General features: G+C 33.0%; 1 protein-coding gene across 2 annotated transcripts in view; it reads left to right on the forward strand.

Annotated features, from left to right (window-relative positions):
- The window catches only part of BOLL (boule homolog, RNA binding protein), a 51,997-nt gene that overhangs the window by 16,018 nt on the left and 16,065 nt on the right, over positions 1-19,914 (forward strand). For both annotated transcript variants that reach the window (XR_012507146.1, XM_010971900.2), the window contains exons 7-10: positions 1,408-1,479; positions 5,379-5,426; positions 6,188-6,316; positions 11,534-11,632. Coding sequence is in view for 1 of the 2 variants with exons in the window: in XM_010971900.2 (XP_010970202.1) it covers positions 1,408-1,479; positions 5,379-5,426; positions 6,188-6,316; positions 11,534-11,632 (348 nt within the window). In the remaining variant the exon portion in view is untranslated. The remainder of the gene's footprint in view (positions 1-1,407; positions 1,480-5,378; positions 5,427-6,187; positions 6,317-11,533; positions 11,633-19,914) is intronic.

The raw sequence follows: 19,914 nt of genomic DNA on the forward strand, positions 1-19,914 counted from the left end.
TCATTTATGACTCAGTATTCTTCTCTTTCTGCTCTTTTGTTTCTCTCTTTTTTTTTCACAAGTTATTGCACTGGCAATGTCTCTGCTACAGTATTTATGTGATAATGCCATAACCTTGTTCTTAAAAAAGGAAACAAGTTCAGTGATTCACTATCAGTGTTGTGCTTTCATGCTTTATATGTAGGTTTTAGAAGATACTCTTAACCTTAACCAAGATTTCTTCACCTTAGCACTAGTGACATTTTGGGCCAAATGACTAATTCTTTGTTGTGGGAGACTGTCCAATACATTGCAGGATTTTTAGCAGTATCCTAGCCTCCCCACATCTATGAAAACCAAAATATTACCAACTGTTCCCTAGGAGGGTAAAATCCCACCAGGTTGTGACTTATTGCCCTAAATCAATTAAGGAAGTTACTTTTTATTTGGATTACTTAAGAGGTTTTATTATGAAAGGGTATTGAATTTTCACAATGCTTTTTCTGTATCTGCTGAGATTATCATTTTTTCCTCCATTATTCTAAGTACAGTAAATTACATTATTATTTTCTAATGTTAATCTGTGGCACAATTTTATTAGCACATGATAGTCTGAAAATTATGCAAAACTATGATACTTTTCTTTAGTTTGAGGGGGTAAACGTTAAAACAATGTAAATTATATTCCATGTTAGAAATTGAATTTTAATTTCTATCATTAAAGCCTATTTTACCTATTTTGTAATACAACTTCACTATTTTATTAATGATCTAGTTTTAAATGACCAATTTTGGGGTTCACTCTATTACTTTGAATAACCAACTGTTAGATGTACTTTCTTCAAACATAATAAATCACCTTAAGTTTATTGGATGATTAACTCATTTAAATATCAGATTAATAAATACAATTTAACAAATGCTTCAGTAAATAAAGTATTTGTTTTAATTAAATGTATAACAAGGAAATAGGATGTTAACTATTTATAAGTAGTGGGAAATCAGTGGCAAAATCAGATAATGATTATTTATTCAGCTCTAAATGCTATGTAAACATTATTCTACTGCTGATCTCTACAGTGGAAATAGGCAGTGTTACCTTAAGTCTAGCTGCCATTTTCTTCTAAATAGTCTCTTAGAACTGTATTTTCATAATCTTTGGACTAAAAGCAGCTTTTCTGGTGGTGGTTTTAGCATTGCTGTGGAAGTGAAACCACGTGGAAGTAAAAATACTGTGATAATTTTAGACTTATAAAATTAGAGCTAAATGGAATTGTAACAATATCAATAAGAGGTAGAAAAATGACATTTCCATCATAAACCGTAAGTTGGCTGCGTTTAGGTCACAGTGTGAGATAAATTTTATTATAAACTATTTTAAAGAATTTTGCCTGAAATAATTTTTCTGTTTTGTTTTTCCTCTTACAGTCACGTTCTATATCTAGTTCCCCTGTGATGGTAGCTCAGCCTGTCTATCAGCAACCTGCATATCACTACCAGGTAAACATTAAATTATAAAATCTTCTTTGATACTTTGTCCTTTTTGAGTAACTTTCATTTTCTTCCCTCTCATACAAATTTTCTAGTAATTAAAAAGTTAAGCCTTGATAGCAGTGGTATTTTTCTTTTTTTATGAAGGAATTAAACAATATCATACAAGAAGATGGACTGTTTATTTCCTTTTAGCAAATGTAATGAGGTCAGTTTTGCTCCTGTGGCTAACGTTTAATCTAAAAAGACTTTAGAAATAATTCCCAAAGGAAGATAAAGATTTTGGACCACAGGCTGATTTTTTTTAATGTTACTGTTAACCTTATGTCAATTTCTAGTTATTATGCTTAATAAATGTATATTAAAATAAGTAATATATTGTGTAATATATTTAGTTAAACAATCCTCTTTATTTCATTAATTCTTGTGGGAAATTGGGGATAAGTGAACGGTAATGCCAGACCACTTTGGTGTTTTGTAAATAAAGCATAATTGAAATACAGCCATATTCGTTTACATGATGTCTGTGGCTCCTTTGTGCTGCAGTGGCAGAATTGAGAAGCTGCGACAGAGATTCTGTGGCCTGCAAAGCTTAAACTATTTATCCTCTGGCCCTTTACAGAAAAATTTTGCCAACTTGTCATCAATAGCATTCACAAATAAAGTCACATTGTCTCATACCTTTGGAACAGTGGAAGAGAATTTATTTCTGGGTTTTTTTTTTCTTTTTGAACTTTTTAAATAGACCCACATGAAATTACAGTACAGTACTGGAATTATTTTTAGTATTAGACTAGGTTTTGGGGAGGTCAGTTATTTTTAAATTCTATTACTATGCTAAATATAAAATTATCTAGAGTGTTTTCTTCACTTAGTAAAAATGAAAGTAAGTAAATGACATTTATTTAAAGTATGTATGAAGCATGACTTTTCCTAAGGTGCCTCAAAATTTTGACAGGGACCCCAAATACAGAACATTAGGTACCAGGCCATTTAGCATAACAAACCAAAACTTGTGAAACCAGTTTTGGGACCCTTAGCTTATTGACTACCTTGAGCACGTATGAGGACGCAGTTAATAAGAGAGGTTGGTAATGAGGCTTTCTTTAACGAGAGAGTTGCATTTCCCATTCTCCTCAATCAAGTAAAGATGACTTCAGAGAATGAGAGTTTAATATTTGTCCCCTGAAATTTGTGAGATAGTACCACTTGGACCAGACCTCACCTAAAAAGTATCTGAAGAAGCTGGAGTGGTCTATGGAGGCAAAGTCAGACGAGAAGGGTACAGTGGGAAAGTGTTAAATGCCTAACAGCAAATGAAGGTTTATATTTCCCAAAGCAAGATATGAACCTCACAGAAGAGACTCTTTCCAAAAAACTTTAAGCTTACCCTAGGAGAGAAAAAAATCTATGTGAAGTGAACCTCTAGAATCAAGGTCTAGAATTGCAGTCAGAAGTTCTCAACAGGGAAATCACCAAAAAATCTGGTAAAGTACCTAACCGGAGTGTTAGTACTTGGAATCTGCCCCACCCCTAGAAGTGATCTATCTGAATTTTTATCCAGGGGCAAGGAAGAACAGCTCAACACAGAATTGTGTTTTTCCTTTGTTTGTTTGTTTTACTCTTTGAAAAGTTTATTTATTCATTTTTTATTAAGGTATAGTTGATTTACAATATTATATATATTAGCTACAGGTATACCACATAGTGATTCAAAATTTTTATAGGTTATACTTCATTTATAGTTATTATAAAATACTGGCTATATCCCCTGTGCTGTACAATATATTCTTATAGCTTATTTATTTTATACATAGTAGTTTGCAGCTTTTAATCTCCTACCCTTATCATATCCCTCCCCTACCACCGACCATCCCTCTCACCACTGGTAACCACCAGTTTCGACACAGTGCTGTTACAGTGCCAAGGGTGAGACAGAATAAAGTTGCTTTCTGCTTACACCTTGTGGAGTCCAGCTCCTCCTTCATTAATTGATTACATATATACATACATGACCTAAATGTGTTCTGAAAAGTTTCTAATACAATTTAATTTTATACTTTGACTCTGGTTTTCCACTTGACACAAATTATAAAATTGGAAGTATGTTACCGAGATATACTCAGGAATGATTTTGGTACCAGTTTGTAACATACTAATATTTTGCAATAAAAGAAATAATTTCACTTCACACATTTCTTTCCAGTTATAAATTTATTTATCATCATTCTGCCCCTAAAATTGCTATTTTGATAAGCATCTTCTCTTGCTCCTTCTTTTTACAAATTCTAAGATTGACAGCTTTACCAATTTTTGTTAGTAAAATCAGGTAATGCATGGTTCAGTCAGTATTTATCTCCTTATTTCTCACTTCTTAAGTAGATAATGATTTTGTTTATCTACAAACCTAGATAGAAATCTTTAAATCAGATTTTTTATTAAAATATTTTCTTAAGACATTATACATTATCCTGCCTTTTTGAACATGGTACACAGATCAGAGAGCTCACCTTATCTTGGTCATCATTATAGTACAGTGATTATCATCCATTAGCAGATGATGTGGTCAGAACTAAATTAAAAGTTTAGATGGTAAATTCATGGGATCTTCTTTTTTTCTGTTTTTTTATTTCAATAATAAAAAAAGACTTTATCAAATGTGGAAAATAAGCTAAAAAATTATTATTAAGAAATAATACAACTAATTTAAGAAATAGTCTGTTATATTGTCATCTTACAATAAATACTCTTAAATAATTTGACCCTCCTTTTTTTAAATAACAGCTTTGTTTAGATATAATTCACATACCATACAATTCACCTTTTAAAGTGTACAATAGAGTGATTTTTTTACTAAATTCACAAGAGTTATGCAACTGTACCACCAAAAAAGTTTAAAAACCTTACCCACTAGCAGCCATTTCCCTTTCCCATAATCCCAGTCCTAGACAACCAGTAATCTACCTTCTGTCTATAGATTTTCCTGTTTTGGGCATTACACAGATATACCGCATTTTGTTTATCTATTCATGTGATGATGGACATTTGGGTTATTTCCACTTTTTAGCTCTTACAAATTATGCTGCTGTGAACATAGTGTACAAATTTTTGTGTGGACATGTGTTCATTTCTCTTAGGTCTTATACCTAGGAGTGGAATCACTGGGTCATATGGCATCTCTATATTTAACCTTTCAAGGAAGTGTTACAGTATTTTCCCAAAAGGCTGCACCATTTTACACTCCCATCAGCAGTTTATGAGAGTTCTAACTTCTCCACATCCTTGCCAATACTTAATATCTACCTTTTTTATTATATCCTAGTGAATGTGAAGTGATAATAATTTGTAGTTTTGATTTCCATAACCCAAAGCTAATGGTGTTGAATGTCTTTTATATGCTTACTGGCCATTTTTGTATATTGTCTTCGGGAAAATGTCCTATTCATGTTGTTTACCAGTTTTTAAATTGGGTTACTTGCCTTTTATTATTGAGTTATAAAAGTTCTTGATATATTCCAGATACAAGTTTCTTATCAGATATATAATTTGTAAATATTTTCTCCCATCTTGTGGGTTTATTTTCACTTCCTTGATGGTATCTTTTGCAGCATGGAAATTTTTAATTTTGATGAAGTCCAGTTTATCTTTTTTCTTTTGTTGCTTTGTTACTTGTGCTTTTGAGATCATAATATTTAATTGTCTATTTCAAAAAAACAAACATTTACACCTATGTTTTCTTCTAAGAGTTTTATAATTTTAGCTCTTACATTTAGGTCTTTGACCCATTTTGAGTTAATGTTTTGTAATATGATTTGAAATGTAGGGGTCCAACTTCATACTTTTGCATGTAGATATCCAGTTTTAACCCTTGTTTATAATTGGAATGGATTTTTTTTTTTTCATTTTAGGCCCCTGCACAGTGTCTACCAGGTCAGTGGCAGTGGGGTGTTCCTCAGGTAAGTATTAACTTTTTTCATGGTTTTTGTGAAGACTGCATGAATATTTAAGACAGGAGGACTAGATTTGAGACCTTCTTCTATTAACTGTGATAACCTTTGGAAATTCATTTAATCACTATTTCTCAGCCTCCTCATTTGTAAAGTGAAAGTAGTAATACTATACCTTTAAAAGTTTCCTCACATGATTTTTGTAAGTGAAAGCATTTTATAAATAAGTGCTATACAAACTGAAATGAAAATTTACTTTTTACTATTAGTATTATTAGAAAATATAGCATTTTTCTAGCTTTACTTCAGATTTTACTTCAGTTTTATTTGTGCTCCTAAATAAGTATTCCATCTCCCAACTTTTGATAACAAATAGTATACCACTGAAAAGATTGTTTAATGACATTTCCCATTTCCATGGGAAGTCAGAAAGCTGAGAATAGACATTTATGCCAATTTAAATACCATAGGTTATATTATTACAACCTTTAATTGTGATCTTAATTATTATCTGATTTATATATGAGGTTCTGAAGTACTAAGAACTTTTAGTACTTGTCAGTGTTAACGTTTTTTAGTAACATCCACATAATTGGAATTTATAACAATACAGAGTTACTAGTTTGTTGCTAAGATACTTTAGTGCTGTGCCTGAAAAACAACTTTAGGAAAATAAGAAACCAATATTTCTTTCATGTGTTGGGTAAGTCATTTGGTTTAATTGAAATAACTAATCCTATTTTAATTAGAAATACGATTTTGCATTTTAGTCTCCTGCCTCTTCTGCTCCGTTCTTATACCTGCAACCTTCAGAGGTTATTTATCAACCAGTGGAAATTGCACAAGACAGTGGATGTGTTCCTCCTCCACTGTCTCTGATGGAAGCTTCAGTTCCAGAGGTATGTGTTAGTCTCAAAGTAATTTATCTATAACTACTTCATCTTAACATTTATTTCTTTCCTAAAGATATTTGTTCAAGACCTTCATTAAGGTTGAACATCTTGTATATTCTTTGATTTACTCACATTTTTATATCTAAGAATGCTTCATCTTAGCCTTCTTAACTAGTTCTGAACCATTTCTTAATTCAGTCATTCACTCTATTAGGCTAATCTCTGACTCAATCCCCTTGAAAGAGTAAGATGTCAAATGCTTCTTCTGGTTTGCCTGCTAATATGTATTGTTACTAACATTCTGTCAATTAAAAGCATATAAAAGTTAAGTCAAAGAAGAAAAAAATCTTTTAAAAAATTCTTCCTTTAAAAATGTAAATCAAATTTATTTTATAACTACAAATTGTAAATATTATTTTCCATGTGTTTAAATTATATTCCCAGACCATTACTAATAACCTTATCATCTATATGCCAGAAACTGTACATAGCATGTTTTAAATGTGTTGTGAAAGATTTGGAATTTAATGCCCACCACCCAATTTGAGTGTATTGTTTTAGCCTTCTTATTATTATTATATTGCTAAGGTTTGTAACGTTGTAATTTTGTTCTGAAACAATAATTTCCACAATTTTGAATCTTCATGTTTACTATCAGTAGTTTTACTAGAATTTCTCCATTCTTCATCTCAGCCTCCATTTATCACTTGGTTGACTAAATATGCAAGTACTCTTTGTTGAAGAAGGTTTATAGGTGCTGTATTCTCTGAGTTCTTACAGGCTTGTTTGGTCCACATGTTTGTTGTCTATAAATCTGAAAGAAATTAAGATTAGCTATAAAATAGCTGCATCATACTCTTTCAAGATTTCCAAGACTGCCGGAACAAAGTACAGTAAACTGGATGCCTTAAAAAACTGAAATTTATTGTCTCACAGTTCTGGAGGCTAGAAGCTCAAAATCAAGGTGTTGGCAGAATTGGTTCCATCTGGGGGCTATTCCAAGCCTCTCTTCTTGGCTTGAAGATGACCATCATCACCTTGTGTCTTCATATTGTCTTTCCTGTTTCTGTTTACAAATTTCCCAATTTTAAAAGGATACCAGTCATGCTGGATTAGATTCTACTCTAATGACCATATGTCAATTTGCTTACCTCTGTAAAGACCCTCTCTCCAAATAAGGTCACACTCTTAACATACTGGAGGTTAGGACTTCAACACAAAAGTTTTGAGAGAATTCAACCCATAAAAATATGATTTTCGTTTAGAACTTCTAGTCTACTCTTTTCTGGTGTTGAGTATAGCTATAAGGAAGATTGAAGCCAGCCTGATTTTCCCCCTTATACATAATTTGCATTTTCTTCCTGCATGTCTGAAAAGTCTGTCTTAATTTGAAATCACTTCACCAGTATATGTCTTGGAATTTATTAGTCTTTATAACATTTTTCCTGGGACACAGTTTGCCCTTTTGATTTTTAGACTAGTTTTTATTTCACGGTTTCTTTTTTCCTGTTAGAAGTTTGAAAAAAATTTTTTTATTCCAGTTCTATTCCTTCTTCTTCAGGAACACCAGTGATGCACATGTTAGATCTTTTTGTCTTTCATATCTGTCATCTCTGATATAATTTACCATGGTTTTTTTTTAATGTTGTCTTATATGCTTTTTCAAGATAACTATGACTATATTTTTCATTGTGTTTAGTCTGCTTTTTATTATGACTAATGAAGCTTCCATCTCTATTTTATTTTTAGCTTTTTTTAATCCCAAACTCTGATACTTTGCTTACATCATTGCCTATAAATGTCTTTTAACTTAAAATCTCTTTTTGAAGCTCTTTTTAGAGATCGTGTTATTATAATTTCTTTCGAGATCAAAAGAATTATACTTATCTGAACTGTTCTACTATTTTCTTTTCTTTCCCCCTTCCTGCTTTTCCCTTGATGGAGTTGGAGAGGATGAGAAGTCTCAGGTTGCTTCCTTTTCCTTCCTGTCTTTACTAATTCTTAAATGAGACCAGCTATTTGTTGAAATACAGGGTGGGAGGAGCATGCTGTTGTCTCAAATACCCTACCACCAAGTCTGCCACGTCTCCTGCCTGAGATGCTCTTCTGCCAGTTTTTAGCATTCTGGAGATCACTTGTCTCCTAGCAAAGTCTCCTTTGTCTCAGGTTTTCTGTGCTGGGTTACAGTAATTGCTACTTCACTTTCCACTTTCACCCTGCTTCACCTTCGGCGTGTCCCTCAGCCATAATGCAAGGTAGCAGATCACAGAAATACTGAAAGCATGATTTCTCCTTCAGTTCTGCCTCCTCTGCTATTAAGTAAAATTAGATCTATGTGGTGATCTTTCCTGCTTATGCCTTGGCCTGACACACCCCTTCACTTGAGACTATAAAGAATCTTTGAATAGACCTTTCAGAACATTGACCTTCAGGGAAATCATAACCTTCCTCAGGCTTCAGAATCCTCCTTTATATTGGTCCAAGTTGCATAGCATTTGACAGACATTCTGCATTGTTTGTAGTTTGGGGATCATGGGCACTTCCTTGTTTACTTGATGGTGGCATTTAAAAAATCTGTCTTTTGTTCTTTTTGTTGTTTTCTGGTTTTGGGGGGCTGGGGGAGCAGTGAGGTAAGAATGCTTTTACATTAGATTTTTAGCCGTAATCTATTTTGACACTAAACTGCATTCTTAATTTCTTACATCAGATAACTTACCAGGTTATAGTTCACTATTTAGTGGAATCTAATAAGATTTTTCTGGAAATATTGTTTATGTTAGGTTATAACTGTACTGTTAATTTTTATGATACTTCCATACAAAATAATATAAGCATATTTTTAATTTATTATTATTTCTGGTAGAAGATATAAGTCTAATATATAAATTAATGAATAGGGTGGGGTAGTTTATATTTTAAGTGTTTTTTCCCTAAATTTAAAAAACATAGGGCTTATTCTTACAAGTTTTATAGTTAGATTTCCTAAAATATAAAAATAAATTAGCATCATTTTTCACTTGTATCAGTGGCTAATTTACCCCTTCACTCTTAGAATATAGCTTTCACCTTCTACCTTGCAGAGTAGGTAGGGAACACTTTGTGGAAACCACCTCAGCTTCCAGCCCCCAAAATACAAATTTACCTGAATCATAACTCATCCTTAGCATCTTGTATTTTTTTAAGTAACCTTTCTTGTCCAAGGTTATTTCTGCCTCTTTGCTCTGGATACTATCGCTTCCCTCTTCCTCAGAGACCTCATTCCACTATTATCCTTCTTTTCTTATTTATTTTATTTTCTCTCCATTGGTTCATAGCTTCACCACTTACTAGTATGCCACTTTGGATGATTACTTAACTCTTCACAGTGTTGGCTTCATAATGTCCACATTTGTAAAATAAAGACATCAGAAAAATCTATTTTGCAGGATTGATGAAAAGATTAGAGTTGTATACAGAAGTTCTTGATATAGTGTCTAGCTCCTGGTAGAACAAAAATTATTATCCTGTGACACACCCCCACTGATGCCCTAATTCTCTTATACCTTTCAAAGCCAAGATTGAAAAAGTAGTCTACACTCAGTGTTTCTACTGCCTCACTACCCATACACCCCTCGCCTGCTGAAGTCTGCTTTATTACCTTTCTGCTGCTTGGATAAAGGTCATCAGTGACTCCCTAATTGCCAAATACTTGCTTTTTAATCTTACTTGACCTCTCAGAGACATTGGACATACTCCTTGAAACTCTTCCTACCTTTGGTTCCCATGATACTGCTTTCTTCTGGCAATTCTTTTTCCTCCCCTTATGTTTCTTTGTTAGCTGATCTTTTGCTCCCCATGATTTCATATTTGATTCTCCATTCTTTCACCCTACATACTCATTCTGAGGTTATCATCCATACCCATGTCTCTAGCCCGAGCCTCACTCCTGAATTTTAGACCTGCACTGCCCAGTACAACGATAGCCACTACCACATGTGGCTGTTTAGCACTTGAACTGTGGCTGGTCTCAATAGTGTTGTAAGTGCAAAATACACACCAAGTTTTGATGACATAGTATGAAAAAGGAATGTAAAACTTTTACTTATCACTAATTTTATGTTGATTACACTTTGATATATTTTGACTATATCAGTTTAAAATAAATGTATTACCAAAAATTTATTTTATTTGTTTCTTTTTACTTTTCTAACATTGCTACTGGAAATTTTTCTTTTCTTTCAGTATTATTGAGATATAATTGACATATAGCACTGTATAAGTTTAAGGTTTACAGCATAATGATTTGACTCACATACATCATGAGATGATTATCACAGTAAGTTTGGGTGAGCATCCATCATCTCACAGATACAAAAGTACAGAATTAGGAAAAAAATTTGTGCATGACAAGAACTCTTAGGGTTTACTCTCTTAACATTCCTATATAACATACAGCAGCGTTAATTCTATTTATCGTGTTGTGCATTACATCCCTAGTACTTACTTACTCATAACTAGAAGTTTGTACCTTTTGACTGTCTTCATTTTAATTAACATGTAGTTCACATAATATTTCTATTAGTGCTGTTCTATAGAGCCATCTAGCTTTCTATCAACAGTATACCTCTACTAGAAGTCCTGCAGATACCTCAACTTTTACATGTTACAAACCTAACTCCAACCCACTCACAATTACATAAACATCAACCTTGTGTTTCTTGTATTCCGTATCTCAGTGAACGGTACCATGATCTGTTGGACAAGCCATAAATCTACTTTTACATGATCTATTCCCTGCCTGTTACTCCACTGCCTCATCTTTCAGCTGTCGTTTAGTGTATAATCTTCCTTCCAGCTGTACCAAACAACCTCACAGATCTCCCAGATGAGGTGTGTTCTTAGTTGCCTCTGTGCTTTTTCACATGTTGGTTCCACTTTTTTTCCCGAATTCTTCAAATTCAAGCATCAACTCCACTAGAAAGCTTTCCCTGACCACCTCCCCAACTTTAAGTTACATCAACTAATTCTGTTCTTTTCTCCCATGCTTTCCTGTGTGTCTCATAGGTCTTAGGGTAATTTTGACTAGTCTGTCCCATATCAGTCTTTAAGTTAATTAAAGACAGGGAATGTGCTTCTCATCTGCATTTCTCCATTGTGTAGCAAAATGCCTAGTATGTTATAATGCTGAATAAATATTTTTAATTAATAAATGAAAAACAACATTTTTCCTTGTTTTTGTAATAGCCTTATTCTGATCATGGAGTTCAAGCAACATATCACCAGGTTTATGCTCCAAGTGCCATTGCTATGCCTGCACCTGTGATGCAGCCCGAACCGATCAAAGTAAGAAGTTGGTTTTGATTTTTTTTCTGTCATTCTTCAGTCATATTTCAAGTTTTCCAAATTTCTCTTCCAAAAAGAAACAACTTTGGATATTTATTTATATCACATTTGTGATCAGAAGTACAGAATTAGTGAAACCTTTCATGTGAAGGAAATACAATTCTAAATTAGCTATAATTTCTTTTAATTAGTTTTAAGCAATTTATAAACCACAGGTGGTCAAAACTTTTATTTACTGTCATAAAATATATGACTTAAAATCTGCCATTTTAAAATATACAACTAAATAGTATTAATTATATTCACATTTCTGTGCAACCATCACCACCATCTCCAAACTTTTTGTCACCCCCAAATAGAAACTCTGTACCCATTAAGCAATAACTTCCCATTCTCTCCTCTCCCCAGTCCCTGGTAGCTTCTAATATACTGTCTGTCTCTATGAATTTTCCTGGATATTTCATATACTCATATTTTTATTATGTTATGTTAATGACATGTAGCTAAGTATTATGTGGGGAAATGAAGACAGTTAATGATCTACTCTTCACTTTAGGAATTGTGCTCATGCATCCTACATCAGATCCAGGCCAAGAGTGATAGTCTAGTTACATCCACTTATATATTCAATATATTTCAACTATCTACTGTATAGCAGAGAATTCTGCTTATTCCCATGTGACCTAGTTTCTTAGTGAAACTCTTACATCATCACTTAGGGAAATGTTACTATATGTCTAATAAAGAACCCAGATTGATTAACTTATAATGGTAATATGAATCTTGCTTACAGTGTATTCTGTATAACAAAATGATGGAGGTTAGCTATTACACACTCATGTTTTTGCTTCTGATCCAACCCATGTGTTGGAACTCCATACCAACTTTCAGTAACTTTAAACTACTTTAAGGAGCCTCCCTACTCTCTCATCACCTCACGCCTTCACCACTCACTGCATTTCTTCACTGCTGTTGCCACTGCAAACATGGAGTAAAACCATAATTTCAACCTAATATCAAAGCCTAAAGTGTTACTAAATGTTATTTGTAGAGATTTTATTATAGTATCAAAATCTTCTAAAACAGACTGCTTCTTATGTTAACATTTTCTCCAAATACACTTCTCTAGAAATAGCTGAAATAGCTATGCCATACTAGATAATCAGTTACAGATTGTATATATTATACATACATAGACATTGTAAACACAAATGACTGAAGTTGTACTCCTTGGATAATTCTAATAGAGGATAGAGTGGTAGTCAGATAGGAGAAATTTCCAAAGAATATTAATGTTAAACATTCTTGATTTAAAGTTTAATTTTTCTAGTTTAAGACTACACAGTTTCCTACATTTTCTCAGATCTGTGAGTATGAAATGGCAGAAATTGTAAGAGAAGTTGGTATCTTATTTAATTTAGTCATATAAAAATTACACATATGTTGAATATAAGTCATAACAGAGGCATGAATAGATATATTTCCTTTTTCTGGAATCAGAAACCTGCCTCTTGCATGTCTAGAAAAATGCTTCAAAGTGGAACTTTACCCTTTCTATCCTGACATAAATCTTTGCTCTGTTATGCCCAGGCTAAACGGGAACAAAACCATTGACTTGTTTCTATTTATATTTAATCTGTCTTGTTAAGGTTTATGATAATTCTGGTTATCACATGGGATACATCCTAAGGAATATTTTGGTCCTGCCGAAGTTAAGATTTAAGGATTAGAGAGGAGTTGAAGAGCTATTAACTGTGGTTAACTAGCTTACTTCAAAGCCCACGTCTCACACAACTGTCATATCATTTCATTGAATCTGAGATATCATGGATTATAAGACACACCATTATTTTATGTATCACTACAAAAGAAAAAAAACTTGCCATCAATTGTGAATGTATCCTGATTCAGATTTTTTGAAACATAAAAAGATATATATCTCAGAATTAATGAGATTTGACATTTTTATTTTTAATTTAGAGATGCAGGATCATAGAAAGCTTGAGTTAAGAGGGGAAGGAAAAATACCCACAATTCTCTTTTTGTTAGAGATGAGGAGAAAAAAGAAAATTTAATTAAATAAACTTTCAAAGTCAAAACTGGAACACAGGGGTTTTGTATAGAGTTTTACATTTCCTGTTTTATCTTTCAAGGTTGAACGTTCTAATACTCTGGTTTCTCTTTAGATCGTATAAATCTTTTGCCTTTTTCAAGGTTGAATGTTCTATGTATTGTATACTCAGTATTCTTCTTAAGGTGATTTGATGGCACTCAGTAGGAAATGGTGCCCTACTCAGGAACAGAAAATCCAAAACCAGTTCTATAGTTTTCTAAAACTATACAGCTTGTAGAAATGCTTTACTATACACATTTTACTGTGTGGAAAATTGTCTACTTTTGCTTATAGTGTATTTGTATTATAACATAGAAATATTAATACACAAATGTTATTAGATCACTAGGAGATGATCTTTTCCTAAAATTTATTTAAGTAGACTAATATTAAAATATTGACATTTGAAAAATTAGCCTTTATTCTTCCTATGCAAATTTTCCCTTGTATACCAAAATCTTTGGTGCCTTAAAATACAGAAAGTTAGGAATAATTCCTTGGAAGAATTTGAGCCTGTTGTTTTTATAAGTGTAAATCATTTTTAAGACTCTGTTATAATTTTAAGGATGTTAAATGTATGTAGCAATTTCAGATGTCAAAACTATCTTGAAGCAACAAATCTAATCAATAAACTAGAGACCTTATTCAGAGCTCAGAGCGCAGGTGTAACTGCTGGAAATGACGGCTGGAAACTTCTCACTGACTTTAAGCCACAGGCTACTGTACTCTGTCAAATCAAATATATTGTAAAGCAGACCAATACAGAAACTACTAGGTTAGTATGATATTAATTAGGGTATCATTCCCAAATTCAGCAGAGTCATATCTTATATAGAATTAATTTTTAAAGTCATTAAAGCAAAATCAAATAATGTCAAAAGTATCCCATTGAACTAGACTATAGGCAGGAACAAAAGGAAAATCTTGGTTCAGTTTGGGCACTTGAACTATTATGATTTTAAGATGAATATCAAATCCCTAGGTAAGAAAGGTATAAATGGAGAATTACAAAGTATTTACATTTCCTTACAGTGTTTCTCCATTTGTGCATTAACGTAAGTGTTTAGTAAGTTTATTCTTATAAAGATTAATTGAGATACAGGAAACTGAGTAAATTATAATTTGAAATTCACCTTTAAGTTAAATGTTCTTTTTATTTAAGTCCAGTGTATACTAGTGATTCATGAAAATATTTGATATTAAGGATAATATTTAACCACTTGCCAGGCTATGAGAAATTTCTTCTAATTAAAGCACTGATTGGACTTGAATGAAAAACAACTGTTGGCCTGTTACACCTTACCCTTCGGAAAGACAGAATGATTCAAAAGTATATTGGAAAAGGATATGACCTACTACCACTGTGTCTTATTTCTAGCTCAGAGAGCCATAATATGCTCTTGCCTAAAAATTAGCAACTGTCTCTACATAAAAATTCCACCACTGTCTTCTTCCTAACTATTTCCTCATTTCAGTATCATTAACACTTCTTATTAAGCAATTAGAGATTAAAATTCCCTTATATTCAACAGGTCCTTGGGGTAGAGGACAAGTATAAAGCATTGTATTCCGGAGAGCAGGAATAAGAAAGACCTGTGCTTAGCAGCTCTGAGCACACAGTGGAGGTAAAAATTTTCATGGACTGTGCATAGTCAAACTATAGATAGACTCATATTCTAGAAAATAAATTATTTTACTGAGTAGTCAGAGAACTAGGCAGCAGGAGCAAAGAAAGGCTCAACCAGGAAGGCACCAGTAATTGCACTGGTTCCATGTGTATCAAGCCTCCTTCTTGCTATGAAACTAAAAGAGAGGACAGAGAACAGTAAGGAGACTCAAGGACTCATGAAACCAATGTTTTAGAGTTGTCATGGATAGATCTCCATTCAATGATGAGTATACAGAAAAATATACACTGCATGGGGTCCTGTAAAAATTTTTTTGCATATGGAACTACATTGAGGATAAGAATAAACAGCATAATCATATTGTATATATATATTTACATGAAATATATTGTATATGTGCAGTCAAATTGCAACAATTCTACCTAATAAAGCTGAAAAGTGAAAAACAAATAGCATATATATGTATTATGTATTAGAACATATATAAGAGGAATTTAAATGAGTTTTTAAAAATATATCCCATTCTCCCAATAATTACAAACTGAAAAACAGGAAAGATGAAATGGTTGCTAGCTAGTGTAAGAAAACACTGTATAACAATGGAGTAAAGAAAGTCTCTTCAGCAAATGGTGTTGGGACAACTGGACAGCTGCATGTAAGTCAATGAAGTTAGAACACTCCATCACACCATACACAAAAATAAACTCAAAATGGCTTAAAGACTTAAACTTAAGACAAGACACTAGAAACCTCTTAGAAGAAAACAGAGGCAAAACATTCTTTAACATAAATCTTAGCAATGTTCTCCTAGGGCAGTGTACCCAGGAAGTAGCAATGAAAGCAAAAATAAACAAATGGAACTAATTAAACTTACAAGCTTTTGCACACCAAAGGAAACCATAAGCAAAACAAAACAACAACCTACAGAATTGGAGAAAATATTTGCAAGAGATGAGACTGACAGGGGCTTAATTTCCAGAATAAACAGCTCATACAACTTAATAACCAAAAAAACAAACAACCCAATCCAAAAACAGGCAGAAGACCTAAACAAGCAGTTCTCCAAGGAAGAGATACAAATGGCCAGTAGGCACATGAAAAAAATGCTGAATATCGCTAGTTATCAGAGAAATGAAAATCAAAACTACAATGAGGTATCACCTCACACCAGTCAGAATGGCCATCATTCAAAAGTACACAAACAATAAATGCTGGAGAGGGTGTGGAGAAAAGGGAACCCTCCTACTGCTGGTGGGAAAGTAGTTTTGTGCAGCCGTTATGGAAAACAGTATGGAGATTCCTCAAAAAGCTAAAAATAGACTTACCATATGATCCAGCAATCTCATTCCTGTGCATATATCCAAAGGGAGCCTTAATTCAAAAATATATATGCACCCCAGTGTTCATAGCAGCACTATTTAGAATAGCCAAGACAAGGAAACAACCTAAATGTCCTTCAATGGATGACTGGATAAAGAAGTTGTGGTATATTTATACAATGGAATACAACTCAGCCATAAAAAAAGAATAAAATAGTGCCATTTGCAGCAACATGGATTGACCTGGAGATCATCATTCTAAGTGAAATTAGCCAGAAAGAGAAAGAAAAATACCACATGATATCACTTATATGTGGAATCTAAAAATAAAAAAAAGACAAACTTATTTACAAAACAGAAACAGACTCACAGACATAGAAAACAAACTTATGGTTACCAGAGGGGGAAGGGGATGGGAAAGGATAAATTGGGAGTTGGAGATTTGCAGATACTAACTAATATATATAAAATAGATAAACAAGTTTCTTCTGTATAGCACAGGGAACTATATTTAATATCTTGTAGTAAACTATGGTGAAGAAGAATATGAGAACAGGTGTATGTATGTTCCTATGTGACTGAAGTATTGTGCTGCACACCAGAACTTGATACAATGTTGTAAACTGTACTTCAATAAAAATATATTTAAAAAATAAAATTTTATAGTGCACAAAAAAGATATACAGTTGTCAAAAGAAGGATTTGAAAAGACGCTTAGTATCATATGTCATTAAGGAATCGCAAATTAAAACGCAGATGAGATACCACTACACCCCCATTAGAATGGTCAAAATCCAGAACACTGACAGCACTAAATGCTAGCAGGGATGTGGAGCAACAGGGAAAATCATTTGTGGTATAATGCAAAATGGTACAGTTACTTTGGAAGGCAATTCGTCGGTTTCTTACAAAACTAACTATACTAACTCATAGTTAGTATATATAATACTCATAATACTCATACCGTAGAATCTAGCAACTGTGCTCTCAGCTGTTAACCCAAATGAGTTGAAAATTTATGTCCACACAAAACCCTGCACAAGGATGTTTATAGCAGCCTTATTCATGATTGCTAAAATTTGGAAGCAACCAAGATGCCCTTCAGTACGTGAATGGATAAACAGTGCATCCAGACAATGGAATATAGTTTAGCACTAAGAAGAAATGAGCTATCAAGCCATGAAAAGACATGGAGGAATCTTAAATGCATATTACTCAGTTAAAAATAAAAAAAAAATTAAAACACTTCATACTGTATGGTTCAACTATATGACATTTTGGAAAAAGCAAAACTATGGAGACACTAAAAAGATCAGTGGTAGTCAGGGGTTGTGAGGAGGGAAAGATGAATAGGCAGAGCACAGAGGATTTTTAGGTCAGTAAAACTATTCTGTTTGATAGTATAATGATGGATACATGTCATACAGTTGTCAAAACCCATAGAACGTGTGACACCAAGAGTGAACTCTCATGTAACTGTGGACTTTGGGTGATAATGTTGGGTTCATCAGATGTAACAAATACACAATTCTGGTACCAGTTTTGAGTAGAGGTCATTGTGCATATCTGAGGGTAAGGAGTCAACGGGAGCTCTCTACTTCCTACCCAATTTTTGCTGTGAACCTAAAACTACTCTAAAAAATAAGTCTTGTTTTTTTTTTAAATTATCAAGGTACCCAGGTTCCAACCTAGAACCTTTAACTATTGATTTTATATGTTTAGTACTACAGTTGATTGTGGATGTGCCCAAATAAAAGAAAACATTGAAACAGGGTCAATAATTGTTTCCCATTAGTCCCTCACAGCTATTATAATTATGACAATCTTTTCTTTATATTTCTGTCTTCTAGAAAGGTAATATAATTGTATATTACCATATATATACACATTATATATATTTATATATACACAACATATATATTTATATGTAATATATAATTGAGAGTTTTTATTTTCCATATAAATGGCAATTTATATCACCACATTTTTCTTTTTTATCTTAATGACACATTTAAATGGTAGTATATCCTCACTGAATCAAACTTTCTAAAACAATTAGGGAATTACATTTTTAATTAATTAAGTTCAGAATTCAGTTGCTGCTCTTAAGAAAATATGTAGACCTGGATCTTGTTGCCCTTGGTGTTCCTAAAATGTTGAAATCTAAACTAAGATTGCCTTAAGATGGTCACTGAATATTGTCACTTTTATACCTGAAATGTTAATGATGATAGTATGCAAGATGGGGTCTATCTTTGCTACAAAGATACATTGAGTATCTTTGTAGCAAAAAGAGTAACACACTGATTCTTAATGGTATTAAAGAATAATCACCATGCCAGTCATTTACATTTGATCTTGAGTTCAAGGAAAAAAGATAGTAAGATTCTGCACTGAGTTTTAAAGTTAATCTGGTCCCAAGGTCCCCTCCTAAAGAGTCCGCAGATATAAGTGTACTACAGTATAACTTGTTTCCCTTGTTTCCCTTCTCTTACGTATTTTATATGTTTAAAAACATGCTTCTGAGAAGGATTCACAGGCCTCTGCAGACTGCCAAAGTCCATGGCACACATACACAAAAACAATTAACCTGTTGCAACTATTTATTAAGACCTCTATTGTACCTGTAATAAATATATAGAAAAAGCAAAAAGAAATTTTAATAAAAACAGTTAACCTCTGTGTTAGAGTCACTTTATTTCACCTGTAACATAAATTTTTATAAGGAGGAATGTCTTTAGCTACATGTTCCTAATTCTAAGAGAGCTTTTGAGTCTTCCATACTAGCTGAGGTTATTCAGACTAGATAAACAATGACATAGGAAGCAGGCTGATGGGGAATAATACCAACCAGAAACTGCAGATGCAGTTTACCACATTAAGCAAACACACATTCCTACAACAAACATTATAACAGATGTAATTTTCTATGAAAAAACACCTCAAGGTTAAAAAGTCAAGGCCTTGGAAGTATTAAAAACAAACTTCTTAATATTATAGGCGAGCTCTTTGTGCTTCTGTAGACTTAGAACCTCAACTTCCTGATGGTAAAACATAGAATAAGTACTGTATAGATTTAACTTAAACACTGTGGTAACTAGTGCACAAATACTTATCTTATGTATCTAAACATACAACCTAGTTAATCCCTGTTCTTTGTAGTCTGAAAAGCATTAGTATCAATAGCATCTTAGTTTTTCTCAAGTTCCTATTAAACTTGTA

The sequence above is a fragment of the Camelus bactrianus genome, chromosome 5, assembly GCF_048773025.1.
Source record: "Camelus bactrianus isolate YW-2024 breed Bactrian camel chromosome 5, ASM4877302v1, whole genome shotgun sequence".
NCBI classification, from domain to species: Eukaryota; Metazoa; Chordata; class Mammalia; order Artiodactyla; family Camelidae; genus Camelus; species Camelus bactrianus.